Source organism: Xenopus tropicalis, chromosome 5 (assembly GCF_000004195.4).
Source record: "Xenopus tropicalis strain Nigerian chromosome 5, UCB_Xtro_10.0, whole genome shotgun sequence".
In the NCBI taxonomy this organism is placed as follows: Eukaryota; Metazoa; Chordata; class Amphibia; order Anura; family Pipidae; genus Xenopus; species Xenopus tropicalis.
In genome coordinates this window covers 73601843-73623353 of record NC_030681.2, presented here as the reverse complement: position 1 = coordinate 73623353, position 21511 = coordinate 73601843, and the positions used below count along the sequence as shown (strand labels likewise).

The 21511-nt window shown below is 40.0% G+C and overlaps 1 protein-coding gene across 4 annotated transcripts; it reads right to left on the bottom strand.

Annotated features, from left to right (window-relative positions):
- Window positions 1-5938: 5938 nt before the first annotated feature.
- On the bottom strand, window positions 5939-13331 carry ankrd60 (ankyrin repeat domain 60). Of its 4 annotated transcripts, none has more exons than XM_002932110.5 (4): window positions 12915-13331; window positions 10459-10589; window positions 8784-8949; window positions 5939-6837 (listed from the first exon to the last, which is right to left on the bottom strand). In XM_002932110.5, the coding sequence occupies exons 1-4, from the start codon at window positions 12937-12939 to the stop codon at window positions 6371-6373; spliced, it is 789 nt and encodes a 262-aa protein (XP_002932156.1). In that variant the 5' UTR covers window positions 12940-13331; the 3' UTR covers window positions 5939-6370. The 4 variants fall into 4 exon arrangements, with proteins under 4 accessions (XP_002932156.1, XP_002932155.1, XP_002932157.1 ...); XM_002932109.5 differs by having other exon boundaries at window positions 12934-13324; XM_002932111.5 differs by having other exon boundaries at window positions 8784-8887; window positions 12934-13166.
- Window positions 13332-21511: the final 8180 nt, after the last annotated feature.

Genomic DNA, 21511 nt, shown 5'->3' with positions numbered 1-21511 from the left:
GAAATTCCACCAAAACCCCACTAGTCCTGCCCATCTGTTCAGGGGAGCCGGCGGGATGCACTGTAGGATAGGAACCAATCAGCAGCTAGGTTGACCTGATAACTGAAGCCTGTCTGTGCTTGTGTGAGTGCAGGGCTGTGATTGGCTCTACCCCTCCTGCTGTGTTTGGCAGGGACCGTTGGGATACGCCCACCCTTCATTTGAAACACGGACAGAGAACTGATAGGATCTATAGGGAGCTCCAATAAAGGGGCCATTTTTACAGATAGGATTAATGTTTAGCCCAAAGTGAAACCAGCACCATATATTATTCATAATTGCCTACAAAATTAGGGTTTTTTCCATTTATCCAATATGTCTCCTTTAACAAACGTGCTCACCACAGAAGTTAAACTTACTGGCCTATAATTGTGAGGCTAAGATTGTAATCCGTTTTTTAAAATAGGAATTATGTCCGCTTTTCTCCATTCAAGTACCATACCAGATGAAAGCGAGTTGGAGAAAATCAGAAATAAAGGCCGGGCTAAGACTTAACTTAGCTCTCTAAGTACCCAGGGTTTTATATTAATTTTGGATAAACCTTTATGTACTATGTCCTGTGTCAACCACTGATTAGACTGAGCTGAGACATCAGTGTCCCCAACAGTTGGGTCTGGAAAAACTTTCCTCTAATGTATACACTGAAGAAAAAAACTGATTAAGCACATTTTGCCTTTTTTGTATCAGTTATAGCCACATTATTTAATGGAGCCACACTGTCAAATTGTATCTTTTTACTATTAATTACATAGCCTCTGCCGCAATCCATTCCATATTTTCTGTATTTGCCCTCCTGATTGCTACTTTACAACATTTGTTATAGTGTTTATATTTATTGAACACAGCATCTGTCCCCTCTGACTTGTAGTTTTTAAATGCCTTCCTGTTTTTTACTTCTAAATTGAGCAACAAAAGGGTGGTCCTTAACACTTCTACATTTACTTCTTAAGGTAAAAAATTGGGAACAGTAATGATTTAATATCATTTTACATGACAACCATTTCTGTTCTGTGTTTTTAGCAGAAAACCTAACAGCCTTTCTATGTGCTAAAGTACTTAAGGAACTAAAATTTCTTTGTTGCCCCAGTGTAATTTAGCTTTTTGCACAAAACATTATTGGTCAAATTTATTAAGCAGTTTAAAAAAAAGCATTATTTTTTTACGTGTTTTTTCTTTTGCAAGAACTTATGTAAAATAACAGCATAAAATTTGGCAAACTTCTCCATTTATTTTACACAGCTTATTTACACCGTTTCTTTGGCGAATTTCATTTTACACAGCATCATAAATTGGCCCCTAAATAAGATAACATTATGGGTCACTATTACTCAGTGGTTTAACTGCTTGCACTATATACGTTCTGGGTCTTTAGAGATTACATTTTTAAGGGAGAATGAAAGCTGTTACCTAATGTTTGCCAAGAGTTCTAGCCTGGAAGTAAATCCTCTACAAGACACAACGATTTTTCAGCTGATGCTGGAGCTCTGTACTCTGTACTCTGAGCGACTCTCCTCATTTACAAGCCACTCTGTTCCACTCAAAGTGTTATACACTAATAAATACACGTGAACTGCCAAGCTCTGATGACCAAGTGTACTGATATTTATATATGCTTACACTTAGGGGCACATTTACAAATGCACGAACGTTCGGAGTGTTCATTCGAATGCTCCAAGCGTATTTGCGGCAATTTTTCGTTGCTTGCGCGATTTTGTTGACTCCCACGTTAATTTTTCGTACGCTTGCATGACTTTTTCGTACACTTGTGCGAAAAAATTGGAAAGGTTTTCCCGCTGTTTACAATTGTTCGGTATGAAAATGTCGTGACTTTCGGATCGCCAATACGATATTATCGTAACTAATATGATTTTTTCGTAAGAATTTGCGTGATATTTGCGATCTTCAGAAATTTTCTTGTCCAATCCGAATTTATCCCATTCGGGATTCAAACTCGTGATTTGATAAATCTGCCCCGTAGGTTGTAAACTCTACGGGCATGTTTCTCATGCCACATTGCACTTATTTTCTCTTTATTTATACTTATTTATTGTATTTATTTTAACACTTGTCCTCCCTGTGTGTAATTGTGTATACTGTAAGATTGTACAGAACTGCGTATCCTTTTAGCTGCAGCGCTTTATAAATAAAGTTATACATACATACATACATACATACATACATACATGTATGCATTAAATATTTGCATTTAAGGTTAAGTAAGAACTGTTAAATGCCAGAAGGATGAGGTCCATGCTGGTATAGAGTTGATACAGGGGGTACATTTACAGTGAGCAGAATAGTGGAAAATATCTGATAATTGGGTACCTCCAGGACTGTACAACAATCATGAAGTATGAGCTAAAGTTCATACATATTCTTAGAATTACATCTGTCCCTGAAGGTAATTTGTCCAGTTATTTTATTTATCACTGGTTCCACTAAAATAAAGCCATTATTTATATTGTACATTCCTATAGGGTAGTAAGCCTAAGGACTGTGGCACACGTAGAGATTAGTCGCCCACGATAAATTTCCCTTGTCGCGGGCGACTAATCTCTTCGAAATGCCATCCCCCGGCGAGAATGTAAATCGCCAGTGGGATGGCATACGTGGCGCCGCGATTTTCAAGTTGCCTTGAGAGGAAACTTCCGCGATTTTGGGGAAATCGCGGCGCCGCGTATGCCATCCCACTGGCGATTTACATTCTCGCCGGTGGGATGCCATTTCGGGGAGATTAGTTGCCCGCAACAAGGGAGATTTGTCGCGGGCGACTAATCTCTATGTGTGCCACAGCCCTTAGAGTCTAAGGTGTCTTAAGCTAGCGATACACAGGTCTTTAGCTAGCCCCTGGGTGGCCAAATGAGGCAAAGATTTGTTTGTTTGGCAAGCATTTGGATCAAAGTGTTTTGATTGTGCTTTAATTGACAAACGGACCCATGGACAAATGGACCCATACATAGGCAAAGTAGGCTGCTAACTTAGTTAAGGGTGGAAGAGTCTGCCAGGGCTTGAACTAGGTGTAGGCAAAAGAAGCAGCTGTCTAGGGCACAACTAGAGCAAGTGGTTGAGAAGTGGGGGGCAGGGGTAATGAGCAGATGGGGAGCTGTTGTGACAGATATATCTCTGATTGGGAAGAGCAAAGAAATAAAAAGAAAACATGTTGACCCATTTGTAAATTGTTGTGTACAATTTTTATAGATATTTATTGTAATTTCAATTTTTATATAGATTTAAAGATGCATATATACAGGCAGATACTGACTTGGCAATTGTGAAGTCAGTAGTCCATTGACCTGTTTATAGGCCAGTCACAGTGTCCCTTTTAGTCTGTGTCTGATTTAGGGTTTAGTCAGATATTGATTAGGCCACACAGAAAATCCTGTGAGCCAGGGCCATGTTGGCCTGAGGATTCTATGCTTGGGCTGCTTACAGCACAAGTACTATCCAGCAAAATTAGTTATTAGTGAATACAGTAGGACTAAATGTCTCTGATATGTTTTTTTTTTTTATTTATAACTGACACTTTATTAAACCATATATTCATTAATGTATCCAATGTGATTAAACAGCTAAATCATTAAAAAAAATCTGTTTACAGGTCTACCTCTGGTCCCCGTGTAAATGGCACCAGTTCCCATTAAAATTGTGATTAAAAGGCACTTTCCTGCTCCTGCTTTTTATTTGATTTTAAACTTTGCACTTTTAGTCTAAGAAAGTAGGTATATCCAGTCATACATACTACGTCATTGTAATGCTTCCATTAACACATGTTGCTAGTGACCAAAACCCATCTCTTCTTGATGTCTTAGTCCATTGCAATAGATTTAGAGCTGTGGTGGGCAGTCACACGTGGCAGTTTTGGGTCCTGGCATACCAGTTGCTGCCTTAAATAGGGACCTGTCACCCACACATAAAAAGCTATATAATAAAACTCCTTTAAAAATTAAACCTAAAGCCCAAATAAAAATTTTTGATTAAATCATCCATACCAGTTATAAATGTATTTGAAAATCTGTCCTGTCAGTCATATATTGCCTGCCCTGCCTCTATGCCTTCCATTCAGCACTTCCTAGATATCACCTAGATGGCAAATGCATAGGATTTTGGGGTGATGCAAAGCTTGCCTTAATACCAGTGTACACAAAATGGTGCCTGCCTGCTTGCTGTGACTGTGATAAAATAATTTATATAGTGTAAATAAAGTTTATTTTGCTCAACTAATATGATAGAAAAGGATTTGGAATTATTTCTTATGGTGACAGGTCCCCTCACCACTGAATAGCAGCATTTAGTAGAACTGTTTGTGTCTGGACCCAGCTTTACTGAGTTACAGTGTGAATCTGACAACTAGCACTGGGTTTTAACTCTTAGCCGCTCTGCTAAACTAGCAGCTTCAAGTTAAAGGAGGAGGAAAGGCTAGTAAAGAGTTAACCTCAAGCTGCAGGCATACCTTCAGTTCTCTCTATAGTGCCCTTAAGTCTCCCCATATTTCTCCCGTTCAGATGATCAGAAGCCAAACAGGAAGAAAAAATGCTAAGCTGTGTAAAGAAAGTTCCCATAATGCCTCACTCCTGCACCAAGAGCAAGACCGGTGTACATATAAGTAAGACTATGAGGAAGCTTCCTGCTGATTGGCTCGGATCCACATTCCTAAGGGGGGGTGGGTTCTTAGCATTCTTGAGGGAGGGGGGCAGGAGAGGGGATAGAGGAGAGAGCTGCGTGTCTCTGGCAGAGGAAAACACACAACAAATCTTTTGACAGAGAACACAGTGCAGTGTTTCTGTGAGTGCTTATAGCTGTATTTACATAGACCTTTCTGATAAAGTTTACTTAGTTTTTACCTTTCTTTCTCCTTTAATACCCCAGCTACCTGTCAAATTTACTTTGGTCTGGACACTTAAGGTGGACATACATGTTCAGATTTTAGTCTTTTGACGAATGTTTGGATATTGATCATACGTTTAAACGCAGCAAAACTAACATTCAGATTCAAATTTTAGGATTACCCAAGGATTTCATCAGATACAAAATACATTAACAGATATTATCATTATCTGTGCCCACACACGGTCTGAAAATTGTACGTAACATAGTTGGTGCATGTATGGCCAGCTTTAAGTACTTTAGTGCGTGCCGGCGCAGGAAAGCATGCCTTTGGGAGGAGACGGGTGGGTGGCAGCAGAGTTCCTTATAGTGATACTGTATATTGTCAGTGACCATTATATATAGAATGAACTGAGAGATGTGAATGCTTGAGTAAGGGCAGTGGCACTTGAGAGGACACTTCGGGCTATTCAGGAAAATGAAGCAACGCATATGCCATCCCACCGGTGATTTACATTCTTGCCGGTGGGATGGCATTGCAGGGAGATTAGTCGCCCACAGTAATGAAGATTTGTCACGGGGCAACTAATCTCCCTGTGTGCCACTGCCCAAAGCTGCATCTCTAACTGATAAGGATTATTTTATAAAGAATGACCATTTGCAGCAAAGGGTAGATATATTTTTGTTAGATACCTAGCATTAATGTATAACATGTTCTATTACTCAGGCTGCTGTAGTTTAAATGACAGTGCCCCTTTAAACACTGATGTTTACTCCTGTGGGTACAGGCACAGAAGGCAGACAGAGATCAACACTGCTTCATAACAAAATTAAACCATGAGTTAAGCCATGAGCTGTAACATTTAATAAACTTGTTTAACTATTTGATCAAATATTAAACCTTTTCCTGCTGCTTTCTACTTCAACTATTTAATATGAAGCATCTATAAATCCTTGTGCTGTTCTGATTGCTAAGCACTTGACATAGAGAAGGGCTGATAAGTAAAGATGTGCAGTGCTTAACTGAACGGCATCCTATGTGCATTGCAGTTAAAGTGTAATTAGCCCTACAGGATGGAGTTATTACAAATGTTTTTATTACAAAGGTAAAAAGTATAGGGTAGGCAAACATAGAGCCACTGTGCATATGTGAGCCAACTGCACACTGGAGTTTGAGATTATTAAGAAAGGAAAGATGAGGGATTTATAGACATATTTAATGGCCTGAAGAGTAACCAACTTGTGACCAACCAAATGGTAAAGTTGCAGGCTTAGAGGTCAACAATCCTACTACTCTTTAAGAAACATAAAAGTTACAGTTCTTAATAAATACGGTGTACAAAAGGAAATCCATAACATGTAAGGTGATATTCAGTTTAAATTTAGAATACTTTTGCATGTTACATTGCACTTTTAAAGAAGCTCTTTTAAAGGTGTTTAAGCAGCTAGTTCACTTACTTTTTGATTTTTTTTTAATGAAAACATAGGAAGCTACAAAAGGTGAACATCAACCTTGTTTCAGACCATCTATACATGGTTTTATGTTTACATTAGATTCTTCGTGCTTTGCTGGTCTTCTTTGATTGTTGGATTTTCTGGGAGCATTTATATTAGTACCAGAGTATTCTCCATGGGTAACCAGGTTAACCATGTAATTTTTTGCCTGAGGCCCACACCGCCATGTTCGTAGACTTGAGTCATATTTTTGATGAGGAAAAAGCTCCTTGGGATCCAGATGTGACTTAAGTGATACTTTGGATGCTCTTTTTTTCCACTGGTAAAGGAACAGTCTGTTTTCGGCCTTCTTCTGGCCCCAGAGAGATGCCAAGTCAAGAGCTGAATGGCCATTTCCATCAGTATCTTGTATTTCTGCCCCATAAGCCAGCAGTTCATCAATGCAGTCACAGTTTCCCATGGCAGCAGCTACATGAAGAGGGCTGCTCCCTAATAAAGTTTTGCCATGTACATTAGCTCCTGAAATAAGACCCAAATTCAGTGCATGGTTTAAGTAATTAAAAAGTAGCTGCCATTTCTGTTAGACATCATATTCTAAGAATAATTTGTTGAATATGTTCTAAACCTGTACTGTCCAACTGGCGGCATGCAGGCTGCACGTGGGCCCACAGCCCCCACTTGCAGGGCCCCCCATCTGTCTGGTTGCTGTGACCTTTGTGTAAGCTTTAAATGGTATCAGTAATGAGATTAACTGGCTCCTGCATTGTTCACACCTCAGATTTAGGTTTTAAGCCCCTACATTGTACACACCTGTAAGGCCCTTGTTTTGTATACACATGTAAGACCCTGTGTTTGTTCACACTAGTAAGGCTCTGTATTTGTTCACACTGGTAAGGCTCTGCATTGTTCACCTGTTAACACCTCAGACTGTAAAAGTACCTGCATTGTGTCACTGATCAGTGACTTTCGTAATCAGGATCTGTTTCCCCGTCTCCTTTCCTGCTCTGCCTGCCTTTCTTTATGCTGCTTGTGTTTGCCATACTCTGCCTACCTGTGTGTGTCATACTCTGCCTGCCCTATGCTGCCTGTGCATACTATGCTGCTTGTGTGTGCCATACTCTGCCTGCCCTATGCTGCCTGTGCATACTATGCTGCCTGTATGTGCCATACCTGCCCAAATGAGTGATGGGTGATATCCCTGCAACAAACATTCTTTTTTGTGTGCTACCACCGTTAATGTGGATGTTGTCTTAAAAATGTTTGTGTAAATATGGGTGTGGTTTAAAGTGGGTGTGATTTAAAAATGGTGTTTAATTATGTGCTAGGGGTTGCTGTGCTAGCCACAGGGGAGAAGAAGGCATATGGATTTAAGGGTATGGCTTCATATGACATTATTATCTTCTTTCACATATGAGTGATTGGTGTGCTACCACCATTAAAAAAGAAGAAAAGGCATTTTGGCATTTCATTGCAAGCTAGAATGCTATATTTATTTTTCAGAATGCTTTACCAAACCTAGAAGTCCCTCTGTTTAAGATAAAGACAAATATATATTATATGTATTGATAATATATTATTATTAATTATTATAATATAGTGCTGGGCGGTATGACCAAAAATTTATATCACGGTATTTTTCAAAATTATATCGGTATCACGGTATTTGACTGTATTTTTTTTTCCCCATGCATGATTAGGTGACCACCCCAAACACCCGCCACCCGCACCCCCCCGCCACCCCAAACACCCCCCATCCGCACGCAGCCCCCCCACCCCAAACACCCCCCCATCCGCACACACACCCCCCACCCCCCCATCCGCACGCACCCCCCCCCCACCCCCCCATCCGCACGCACCCCCCACCCCAAACACCCCCCCATCCGCACACACACCCCCCACCCCAAACACCCCCCCATCCCCTTCACATAAATATAACCCCCCCCACCCCATCCCACCCCCCCCAAACATAACCCCATCCCCTTCACATAAGTATAACCCACCCCCACCCCAAACACCCCCCCATCCCCTTCACATAAATATAACCCCCCACCCCACCCCCCCCAAACACAACCCCATCCCCTTCACATAAAATATAATTACTGGCCAGGCACCCCCCGACAGCTCACATTGGTATCTGACTCTGAATGCGTCCTAGCGATGGCGCTTTTGTAGAGTGTGCGCGCTGACGTCACGTGCGCGCTGACGTCACGTGCGCACCCGGAAGTATTCAGCACACCGGTATGGGGGTATGTAGAAAATTCATATCGGTTTCAAAAAAAAAAACCGGTGATCGGTTTTTACCGGTATACCGCCCAGCACTATTATAATATATATATATATATATATATATATATATTACTATTTGGTTACATTATAACATTTAATCCAAACAAGAAATGTGGTCTTTTTATGTGAATTTTTTTGGTGGATATCCTGTTTAATGAGAGTTGAAGGCAACATCTTACCATTGCGCAAAAGGAAGCGTACCATGGCCGTGTGGCCTCTGTGAGAGGCGATGTAGAGGGCAGTGCTTGCTCTTGCTGCCACCCAGTCACATTTGGCTTCCAGGCTTAAAAGCAAAGAGTTTGGTGTGTTATAATTTGAGTCTGCAGTCACCCCTAAATATTTTAGCTGTTTGAAAAGAGAAGAGGAAACATATTGCCATTAATACATATAATTGTATACAGTTGCATCAATAAACTGTAAACCTGTGTTAACCAAATCATGTTTCTTACATATCATTCTTAAAAAGGAAGGGGGAGGGTAGGTAACGGTGGGTGAAAGGGGAAAATATGTAAGTTGGAGTCTTTCTTATTATGAATTATGAAGTTATTATTTTTAGATTGTAAGCTCTTTTGGGCAGGGCCCATTCTACTTTTAGTATAGGTTGTTTTTTGTATGTAATCTGTAATCAGCGTATTTATTGTAAGGCAATGGCGAATATGGTGATGTTTTATAAATACATATTAATAATGTTTTATTAATGTGTACAGCCATGCATTAAGCCACTCTCAATAAAAGACACACGGTACCTATTATTTCTCCTTCACACATCCATATGCTGATGTTATAATTCTTGCCCACTTTTTTCTGCGACTTTCAAATTCTTCTAAAAGTCCATGCTTTGTTCCCTTGTTGTGTGATAAGCTTTGATTCTAAGTTATTTTTAGTTTTTTTTATTATTTGTACGTATAATATGCAGTTATTCAGGCACAATGCATTTGTGGCCTACAGAGCTTACAATCTATATTTCAGGTCTGATGGGGAGGAAGAGTACGCAATTGGCAAAGGTCACAAAGAACTGTCAGGAATAAAACCCTGAAAACGGATTTGCCACTGTAATCCTAAACAACATGTGGGAATATTTGTATCAAAACACCACATTACTATTTGGCTTCACTATGAACTTCCTCCTTTATATTATGTTGCACACAATGCCATCTTGAGCTAGAAACAATGTCCAGTTCTTATAAAGTTACTAGATCATCTGAAAAATCAAGGACATTTACTCTGATGGTGTAGATCAGATGGTGTCCAACACCATCATTGTTGTCTCCTAGACTACAATGGAAACCACCTGACTACGGTTGCCACCTGTTCAGTTTTTCTAGGGGCTGTCTCTTTTAACACTTTCTGTCCCATGAGAAAACCAAACAGAAATCCACCTAGCCGTTTCTGATGCAATAACCCCACCTCCTACCTACACTATAACCTCACCCGATGTAATCAACTTTGCTGCCTCGCCTGCATCACCTCCTCGTCTTGGTTTAGTTTTCTGCAAAGGTGGCAACCCTTCACCTGACACCACTGGTAAAGCTGTTTTTGACCATAAACTATGCATTTTGCTTTATTTCAGGCCAAGGCCCTAGCATTTCCGGTAGGAACCGTTTCAGGCACTTCTTCACCAGCTGGAATACAACAGTGGAGAAAAGTTTGTGGGTTTTTTGACTATTCAGACCACACTAGTATGTAATAATGCCTCTGACACAAATATGCTTTTAATGAAAATGTAGAATACTGCAATTATGCTCCAATGTGTGTATGATAGACAAGTATAAATTGATTGATTTACCCATGCCACAGAACCATTTCTCATACTACTATACAAAGGTTCTGGACTTTTCACCACAGCTCATGTACCTTTGGTAAATCTCCTTCAGCTGCTGCTTTAACAAGATCACTGCAGCCATCCTGGGACCAAGAACGCAAAGATATGGTGCCCTTGGGAATGATTCCATTGTATTTAAATGTTGATTTATCAGGCAAATCTCCTGTATAAGAAAAATGTGTTTGTTTAATATTCTTAAGTGACTGCTGTCTTATTCCTATTTGTCTAGCATATGATATGTTTATATGTCATGCTGATTGCTTTTTGAATTTGAGTGGCTCTATAAATGCATCTGAAATACAGCAACTTTTGTTTTCTGGGGAGACAATTTCTGATTTCAGTTATAAGTACCACAAAATAACAAAATTTGATTTAAAGAGCAACTTTGGTCACCACCCTCCTGCTCCTCCAAGCAGTCACAGCCCTGTTACGGCAGTGGCACAGGGGGAGATTAGTCGCCCTGCCACAGTGCGGCTCAGACTGGAGTTACAGCGTATTGTCAGAATGAACTGTCAAAGTTTTGTATGTGCAGTTTACTTCTAGTGCATTGTTGTCTGCAGAAGATCTGTGCTACCTGCAATTACTATGCTTGAAAATGTGTGTGTTTTGTGTAGATATTGGTGTTTTAGGTTTATGCTATAAACACGTTTATATTAGTTATTATCAAAGAACAAAGATTTAGAACAGGACACAGGCACAGAACAACTGCACTTGTAGGTTGATTTTAGACATCAAGACCAGAGGTCATTCTATTTACTGTACTTGGGCCTTAGAATGTTTACAGAACAAGGAATCCATCTGTTTCTCCTGTCACAAGTATCCCTAATGCAAGGTTAAGAATGTCACAAATAGTCTCAGAAACACCAACTGCACAAATACCATTTGGGACACTGCGCTGATGTAGATTTCTTACCAGAGAAATACCATTTTGGGCTATTGTGCTGAGACAGTGAGACACTTAATCCTTTCCTAAAGATGGACAGAGAGACACAGTTATGCTAAAACAAGGCTAATGATTGGCTGCCATGGGATCAGCCCCAAGTAGGAAGAAATGGTTAAATGGCAACATATTTGTACTTGACTTTGTTCCCTTACGTCCTCACGAGCTTTCAGGATGTGTGAGCTATTATTTAATACTCTGTATTGTAATACTCTGTATTAATGTATACCTCTAATAAAGCTGTCTGGTTAATATCCTTTGTGAATCTGAATGGTTCAGGTCAGGCCCAGGGGGAACTTCGGGGCCAGGCTTGATTTGAGTAAGTATTTATTTAAATCCAAGAGCGACTTACTCACTGTGGGCGAGAATCCTATATCCCTAGTGGAGGATCATTGGAGTATATAGATACGAGTCATTATAGAATTACGAGCATTATATATATATATATATATATATATAACTAACTCCGACATTTAGTTTTATGGGGTCATCATTTAGTCCCTATTCAGGATCAGTGAAGTATAGCTAAGATTTGCATTAAAAAAACAAACTATACCGTAGATAGTTATGCAGAATTTACCATGACAGTCTGAAAACACAGCCAGAAAAGTGGTGCATTCTTTAGATTCCCAGATTAGCACATTTTTCTGGAAACCCTATATCCAGAAAGCTCTGAATTACAGGAAGGCCATCTCCCATTTTAATCAAATAATTCAAATTTAAAAAAATGATTTGCTTTTCCTCTTAAATCCCAGTTAAGATATAATTAATTCTTATTTGAAGCAAAACAATCCTATTGGGTTTATTTAATGTTTAAATTATTTTTTAATATAATGATCCAAATTACAGAAAGACCTCTCATCTGGAAAACCACAGGTCCCATGCATTCTGGATGACAGGCCACTAACATGTATAGCAAACTCTACCAATATGGTTTAAGTTGTTTACTACAAAACCCAGCATGCACAGGGGGCCAAATGAATCCACCACACAAAGATATGCTAGAGCTCATTTATTAACACTGGGCAAATTTGCATCAGGGCAGTAACCTATAGCAACCAGTGTTTTTTCTCCCAGGCAGCTTTAAGTTAAACACTGAAAGCAAACTTCTGATTGGTTGCCATGAGTTACTGCTCAGATGCAAATTTGCCCAGTGTTTATAAATGACCCCCAGTCTCTCTCTGTCTTCCCTATTGCTTTTCTGCTGTCTCCCACCTGCCCCACCATACCCCTCTCTCTCTCTTTTCTTTAGTTGCCTTGTTCCTTGTTATATGTAAAAATAATGTAAAAGAAATAAAAAAAGGATAGTCTAATGAATTAACAATTAACATATTTGTAGATAAGCATGTTCAGTCACTCACTGATGTTCAGTATGCCTAGAAATGACGTTGAAAGATTCTGAACATACTGTGCACATAGAAAGTATTTACAGAATACATTTTTTACCCAACATGGACCCAATATAAATATAGTTTGCTCTGCTAATGTATATCTAGCCTTCTAAAGGGTATGCAGGGTTATTCTGTTTTTTGGGTTGCTAATGTCCACCTGGCTTCTTGCCAATCACCTTCATCGATGTAGGAAAGTCTCTGTAAGTGAGCGGGAATGCCTGCTGCCAACTCAAGCTTCTCCTTCAGCTCTGCAACCTTGGTAAGCCGGCTGCAGCCTGGCACTCTGAACATCTCTCCTGTCTCCAGCAGCCTGACTTTCACGCTAAAGAAAGTAACCTGGGGGGTGTCTGTTGTAGTCCGGAGAGATCTTCCCTTCCCATGGGAGGCCATAAGGTGTTTGGAATATCTCCTTCCATCCACTAAAGCTGCCCTGCTAGGCCATATTGTCCCCAGCAGCTGGTTACTAAGCAACGAGAAGCACACACTTTCCGAGGACAAACAAATAGCCACTCCTAGACAAACAGCTTAACTGTTTCATTACCAGCAAGTGTTTCTTGCCATTCATTGATTTTAGTTGTATCATCAAACTGCATAATACCACATGTACAAAACAAAAAATCCGGTGTAATTCTTCTATAACAAAAGAGTTATTTTCTGTGTAGGTCAACATCTAAAGATAATCTAGATTGTAAGCTCTACGGGGCAGGGACCTCCTTCCTACTGTGTCTCATACCACATGGCACTTTTTCCCTGTGCATTTATATATATTTATTGTATTTATTTATTATAACACTTAATTTTATATTCTGTAAGATTGTACAGCGCTGTGTACCCTTGTGGCACTTTATAAATAAAGTTATACATACATACATCTAAATAAAAAAAAAATTTCTCTAGTCACAGTACATTTCTTTCTGTCAGATGCACAAAGTACTTGACCATTTCAGAGCCACACATGTCTGATTTGTACCTTCAATGTATTTATTCAGGAACTGTGTTATTATTTCCCTTAAATACTGATGCCTTTGGGTTTATTTAAAGCTAAATGGATGGTTTGCCTTTACGTTAACTTTTAGTTGGTTATAAAATGACCTATTCCAAAGAACTTTGCAACTGGTTTTCATTATTTATTATATTTTATAGTCTTTACATTATGTGCCATCCTTCTCTGCCTCTTTTCAGCTTCTAAATGAGGGTCACTGAGCCCAGCAGCCAAAATCTATTGCTCTGTGAGTCTACAATTCTGTTGCTATTGTTGCTTATTATTTCTTATATCTTTCTATTAAGGCCATCTCGTATTGATTGCAGAAAAAGCAGAAGGATATAATACTTAGCCCTCTCTGTCTGCTCTGTTATCAGGTGCATAACAAATAGTTCACTGGGTACCTTAATTCCTCAGAATATCATTGCGGTTAGGTGTTATCTCCAAAAAAAAATAATGACTTGTAAATATATGCACATAATAAACTCAGCATTTGATCACTTCTTATTCATTTGTTTCACCTACTTTGGTTAGGTGGCTACAGAAACTCTAATCCTTTGCCCCTAACTCCAGGCAGGTGCTTCTTTTAGGTGAAAAACTGTCCCGGCTAGTTGGCCGCTGCCCAACAATTTGGTAGTGACTCTGTCCTTTTTATTCTAGAGCAAGTGACATTTCTCACCTGCTTATATTGCACATTGCCACTTCCACAAATCTCCTTTTTCACTGATCTATAAAGGACATAAACTGTGATTTATATGGAAAAGTTACTAATAATTATATTTGTTTTCATTGTGCATAATCTTATATGTGGGTTTTCATTCCTTTACCTTTGCTGTAACATGATAAATATCATTAAGTAAGTAATATCAACTAAACCTACTGACCAGGATGGGGAAATTTGACTGCTCAGCTCTGTAAAAAAAAAAACTGATGAAAAAGGCACCTCAAATGCTTTGATAGATTATTTATGGCACACTAAAATGTAACAATGAACTTCCCTTTCAATAAATTCCCCTGAGAAAAAGGTTAAGTGACCCTGGGCCAAACCATTCTTACAGATACTGTAGCTGGTGTGCAACAGTATTTGTGTGGGCACACAGCTAGCTCATCCATCCCAATCTATACATATTGTAAAGCACTTGTTATAGAAGTGCCAAGATCTATAGATTTGCTATAAATGTGTGCCCACATAAATACCAATACATTTGTATCACTTCCATTTTTGCAGGAACAGACCAGCTGGCTCACACAATAAAAGGAACAGTAACTCCAAAAAATGAAAGAGCTTTAAAGTAATAAAAATATAATGCACTGTGGCCCTGCACTGGTAAAACTGGTGTGTTTGCTACAGTAACACTACTATAATTTATATAGTAAGCTGCTGTGTAGCCATGGGGGCAGCCATTCAAGCTGGAAAAAAGGAGAAAAGGCACAGGTTACATAGCAGATAACAGATAAGTTCTGTAGAATATAATAGTGTTTTATCTGTTATCTGTTATGTGCCTTTTCTCCTTTGAATGGCTGCCTCCATGGCTACACAGCAGCTTATTTATATAAATTATAGTAGACTTTCTGAAGTAAACACACAACTTTTACCAGTGCAGGGCAGCAGCACATTATATTTTAGTTACTTTTATACACTTCCATTGTTTGGTGTTACTGTTCCTTTAGGCATATTGATCAGAATGTCAGTTCAATTGCTACTCAAAGCAGTTTACTGGCCAAAGGTCCAAGAGTTCAGAGTATCCAAACCTTAGACATGTGGCTGCAATGTGTGAAACCACTGAGCAGTGCCAAAAGTATTCACACCCTTGCCCAATTCTTTTAAATTTGATTCCCAGCAAATGATACACTGGGATTTTGTTCACAAAGCTATTTGTGTTTGGAAGAGCTGGAACTTAAGTTTAGCTAAAAATACAAACAAATTAAATATACTAATTATAATTAATTTTTTTTGTTCTGCAGTTCTCAGGCTTGGACTTACAGTATATCTGCTTTCTGGTTGCTAGGACTTTTTCAGTTAAGAAGTCATAGTGGAAACCATGTGCTTTTCATTGCCAGGGACAGTAAACACGAAGATAGCATTTTTATTTGTATAGGTTAACTTCTCATTTTTTCAGTCTAAAAATATGATACAGAAAGCTTGGGGCCGATTCATTAAAACACGAGTTCGAATCCCGAATGGGAAAAATTCGGATTGGATACGATAATTTCTGAAGATTGCAAATATCCTGAAAATGCTTACGAAAAAATCGTATTAGTCATGATAATATCGTATTGGCGATCCGAAAGTCACGAAATTTTCGTACCGAACAATTGTAAACAGCAGCACAACCTTTCCGAATTTTTCGTGCAAGCGTATGAAAAAGTTGTGCAAGCGCGAAAAAAATGGCGAACATACGCCGAGCATTCATGTCTTAATAAATCTCCCCTGCTTGTGTTTCTGTGCTTTAATATTAATGTATCACAGAACAAAGTGTAAAATAAGAAAGAAATTTGTCTGAATACTTCCTGGAAGGCACTGCATATGTATGTATGTGTATGTATATTCTCTATATTTATGTGATCCAATAGTGCAAAAAGATTTCTTATACATTGTGCACAAGTGTACTGATTTTTATATTATATTTGGTACACATATATTTATAATATAATATGGAGCATGTTGTTGCATTGTACATATATATATATATATATATATATATATATATATATATATATATATATATATATATATATATATATACACAGTGGATATAAAAAGTCTACACAACCCTGATAAAATGTCAGGTTCCTGTGCTGTACAAAAATGAGACAAAGATAAATCATTTCAGAACTTTTTCCACCTTTAATGTGACCTATAAACTGTACCACTCAATTGAAAAACAAACTGAAATCTTTTAGGTGGAGGGAAGAAAACCAAACAAACTAAAATAATGTGGTTGCATAAGTGTGCACACACTTTGTTGAAGCACCTTTTGATTTTATTACAGCACTCAGTCTTTTTGGGTATGAGTCTTATCAGCATGGCACATTTTGACTTTGCAAGATTTGCCCACTCTTCTTTGCAGAAACACTCCAAATCTGTCAGATTGTGAGGGCATCTCCTGGGCACAGCCCTCTTCAGATCCCCCCACAGATTTTCAATCGGATTCAGGTCTGGGCTCTGGCTGGGCCATTCCAAAACTTTAATCTTCTTCCGGTGAAGCCATTCCTTTGTTGATTTGGATGTATGCTTTGGGTCGTTGTCATGATGAAAGATGAAGTTCCTCCTCATGTTCAGCTTTCTAGCAGAAGCCTGAAGGTTTTGTGCCAATATTGACTGGTATTTGGAACTGTTCATAATTCCCTCTATCTTAACTAAGGCCCCAGTTCCAGCTGAAGAAAAACAGTCCTAAAGCATGATGCTGCCACCACCATGCTTCACTGTGGGAATGGTGTTCTTTTGGTGATGTGCAGTATTGTTTTTGCGCCAAACATATTTTTTGGAATTATGGCCAAAAAGTTCAACCTTGGTTTCATAACACCTTTTCCCACATGCTTTTTTTTTTTGCTGTGGGGATGCAACTAAAAAAATCTCAGGAAAGACCAACTAGAGCAGCTGAACTTTATTTGGGGTTAATCAGAGGCACTTTAACCCTTTCACTGCCAACAGGTGCTACAACCTTTATACATTCACTCCATATATTTAGCCTGCCTGTGTTTGGGGTGTTTCAAATTTACTTTCCCAACATACTGTGTAGCCTGTCTGGTCCAGGGGTGATATTACTTTTAAGTACCTATACAGACAATCATGATGTGATATTCTAACTAAATGCCTTCTACTCCAAATGGTGTGCCGGGGCTTTCTAAGGCTGATGCCACACGAGGCGTAGGGCTGATTTTTTTCGGCAAGCGGAAAAACGCTTGCTGAAAAATCAGCCCTACGCCTGCTACTTGTGCCTGCACCCGAGCGTATCCCATTCATTCGGGTGCAGGCACAAGTAGGAGGCGTAGGGCTGAGTTTTCGGCAAGCGTTTATGCCGAAAAAATCAGCCCTACGCCTGGTGTGGCATCAGCCTAAAAGCAAAGATCTTGTTGGTTGCTATGGCTTACTGCTACTGGGCAAACTTAGTGCCTTTTATTACATATGGGGGTAGGACTCTAAAGTTGCATAGCCTTCTGTAACCCATATTACCCATGTTACCCAATGTCACCTATTTCTAGAAAAGTAAAAAAAAACCAAGATCTTAATCTGTATTATTTAGCATAATAATAAATATTTGAATGCTCTCATCATTTCATTGAATGTTTAGTTGAAGTACAAAATAATAAACTTGATTTATTTTGGAAGAAAGTTTTGGTATTTTTATCCTTACAGATTAGTTGGTCTGTTCCTAAAGCTGACCATACACAGGCTGGTATAAGTTGCCAAAACCTGCTTTTTTCTTCACTTCACCCATCGCGGAGCTGATTTACTGACTGTGCCCAAGGCAGGATGCACTTCTGGTCGAAGAGCAGTGACAAGTGGGTCAGGTGGGGGGAAGGGGCTGGTTGGTAAGGAACTTCAGAAGGGTCAGAACTCTGTTTGGGAAACCAGAAGAGATACCTGCCTAGTGCCCCCCTACTGTTGCGCTCAAAGCACTTCTTCCTACCCCTAGTTCCAGCCCTGCGTGTGTCATCACCTTAAGACTCGTGGTACACAGGGCATGTACTCCTGTGGTTTTTCAGCCTATTCTGTTATGGTTTATTTTATAATTATATCGACAAAAGAAGAGCACCTAAATAGGACTTATTCAAAGGCCAAATAAGCAACCCAATAAATAAATGTTCTACTTTAACGCCACACGCACCACACCACTGACACTCGTTCCAACTTACCAAGCTCCTGTAGCAGCTCCAGAACTGTAGAGGTGTGCAGCAATGTTAGTTGAAACCATCTTTCTCCATGCCACTTTCCCAGATTATAAATTGGTAATCAGTGAGCTGGTACATGAGTGGTGAAAGCTGATTGCATGCTCCTAGTTATTAATTAGCACATTCGATTTGGGCCAGAAAGCTTTTAAAAAATATTCCTCAACATCTGGAATGTGTTGGTTGCACATTGTGCTGATTTTTTTCTAAATTGTGCCGTAGCCAGGCCCGGATTTGTGGAGAGGCCACCCTGCATGCCGCCCCGCCGCAACAGAATGTTTAAATTTGGCTCCCATACGGAGCAGTCGGGACCTCTTCCCACTGCTCCATATGGGAGTTTAAATGTGCGATTGCACACTGGTTACGCACGATCGCGCATGCACACTCGCGTGGGGGAGAGGGTGTCGCACGATCGCGCATGCGCACTCGTGGGGGGTCGGCCGCGGCCTCGGGGCGCCCAGAAATGAAATCCGGCCCTGGCAGTAGCTATAGCTTAAAAGCTTAGTTCCCTTTTAAATTAACTTAAAAATTAGTATGATGTAGGCAGTAACGTTCTCAGACAATTTACAGTTGGTCTTCATTTTATTATTTGTTTTAATTATTTGGCTCTTTGTTCAGCAGCTCTCCAGTTTTGAATATCAGCTGGTTTACACTAGCAACCAGGCAGTGGTTTCAGCAAGAGATTGGCAGATGAATGGTAGAGCCTGAGTAGAAAGATAAACAAATTAACCTCCCATGAGCAATAGTTAACAGGCTGCTGAGCTCAGTGACCCCCATTTGAAAGATGAAAAGGTAGAAAATACCTTACAGGAGATCTACAGTATAAGGTATTTCCAACCCAGCATCACTTACATTTAAAATATATTAAACATTTTTCTCAAATATTAAAATACTATGGCATGATAAAGCAGTTATCAACTGGTCTTTATCGCTTGTGGATTTTGAATATATCTTTTTTCTTCCTAGTTTGAAATGTAATTATCTATCTGGTTGCTAGGGTCCAGTCTACATAAGCAACCAGGCAGTGCTTGAATGTTGGACTTGCAGAAACCATGAGGAAGCGTGTCTAACTAGAAAAATACATACAAAAAAAGCAATAAATAAACATAAAGTATAAATCTATCCCCAGAATGAATATGTTTACCAGGTGCCACTAATCCAGGCAACCACGTGTATGTATAATGTATGTATTGTCATTATTTCTTCCTGTGAGCCCTGTGAGTGAGGTACCTTCTCTTCAAGATTATACAACGTGAACTTGTCTGCACCCAGGCACCTATTTCAGACGTGAGTGCCTGTCTTTATCAGTTTTATTTATATAACTGGATATGCAGCACTGTATAGAAAATACACGGAGGGAGGACAAGCAAGTATAAATATACAGAGATTAAGTACCATGTTCTAAGACACGGCAGAAAGGCTCTTCCTGCCCATAGAGCTTGCAATCAAAGTAGAAAACCTGCATCTGTGTCAACAGGGACATTCATGTGCGTTTCAGAAGATGAAGCCAGCTGAACATCAAGCACAACTATGTGGAGGTGCAAGAAGCATATTTGAACCTAATTTCCTGCAAAAAATTGTCCCAGTTTTAATAACCCCTGTAATCGTTTGGGTTCTGCAGGATATCACTTTGCAAACTATGTTAAATTTACCTTAGAGGCCACTCTGCCCTGATTTCCTAATGACAGATTATTGTCCATATACCAGGGATCACCTCTCTCATTTCTGTTCTCTATGTGAGATATTGATTTTCATTACATGTATTGTTTTTGTGCTAATCTGTCTTTGGAAAAGGTACAGTATGAAGGGTTCCTATAGCAAGTGCAAAAACAATCTACAAGATTTGCCATGTTTTATACATAATGCAACATTGTTCCCCAGCATTCCAGCATTATCTGTTTGCATCTGATGTGTTAATCCAGGTGAAAGAACTTGTGCTAGTTTCATAAAAGACGCAGAAGTTGTGTTTATTTAAGTGGGCATTGTGGAGTATGTGGCATACCTGTCCTTTCCACTTGTAAAGGGATGCTGTAAAGTATCAGGCTTCCATGCTTCTTCTGCAGCAAAGCAGGCACAAGTATAGAGAGGCACAGGTAGGAGCAAACATGCTTGTTAGTGGCTATTGAATAGGTGCAGTTCTGCTCCCAATTAAATGTTTAGCAATTATAAAAGAATTCTCATACATACATTATTTTTAAGTGCCATATTTTTTATTTACTGTAAGATCTATACGTATTAGTCCTATAACACACAAGGCGATTAGATTGCCACAGCACTCTAGATAAGAACCTGCAGTTGCTGCCCATAAATAAATAGGGAAATCTCTGCCTATGGTAAATGCTGGGAAGTGGCTGTCCCTGATTTGCCTATATTTTACATACAGGGCCGCCATCAGAAATCACGGGGCCCCTCACAAGAACATTTTCTGAGCCCCCCTCCTCCCACGCCCTGCCCCCCAATGGCCCCTCCCATCAGTACAAAGGACATACAGACATTGGTAGCCAGGGCCCCCCTAAAACATTGGTAGCCAGCATCCCCCCAGCATCCTCCAGTTATACCCCCTCCCGCGTCCTCCAGCTCCCCCCCAGCATCCTCCCCACTATCCTCCAGCTCCCACCCCCCCAAGCATCCTCTGGTCCCCCCCCCCGCTCCCACTAGCATCCTCCAGCTCGCACCCAGGGACTTCCTGTGGCTCCCCCCTCTTGATATGTGCCCCAGCTCCCCCTGCATCTGCACAGCTCCTCCCCCCAGCATCCTCCTGCAGCTCCCCCAGCTCCAGCCCCCCCCTCAGCAACCCCTTCCTCCAGCTCCCTTGCGGCTTCCTCCAGCCCCCCCCCCCCCAGTGACTTCCTCCTGCGGCTTCCTCCAGCTCCCCCCCC

Bases quoted from the DNA above. Each gene is read 5' to 3' on its own strand.
- ankrd60 (XM_002932109.5), bottom strand. From the start codon at position 13,147: ATGGCCTCCCATGGGAAGGGAAGATCTCTCCGGACTACAACAGACACC. The intron at 8,950-10,458 runs GTACATGAGCTG...CTTTTCAAACAG, and splicing joins CTGAAGGAGATTTACCAAAG to CTAAAATATTTAGGGGTGAC. The intron at 6,838-8,783 runs GTAAGATGTTGC...GTCTTATTTCAG, and splicing joins ACGCTTCCTTTTGCGCAATG to GAGCTAATGTACATGGCAAA.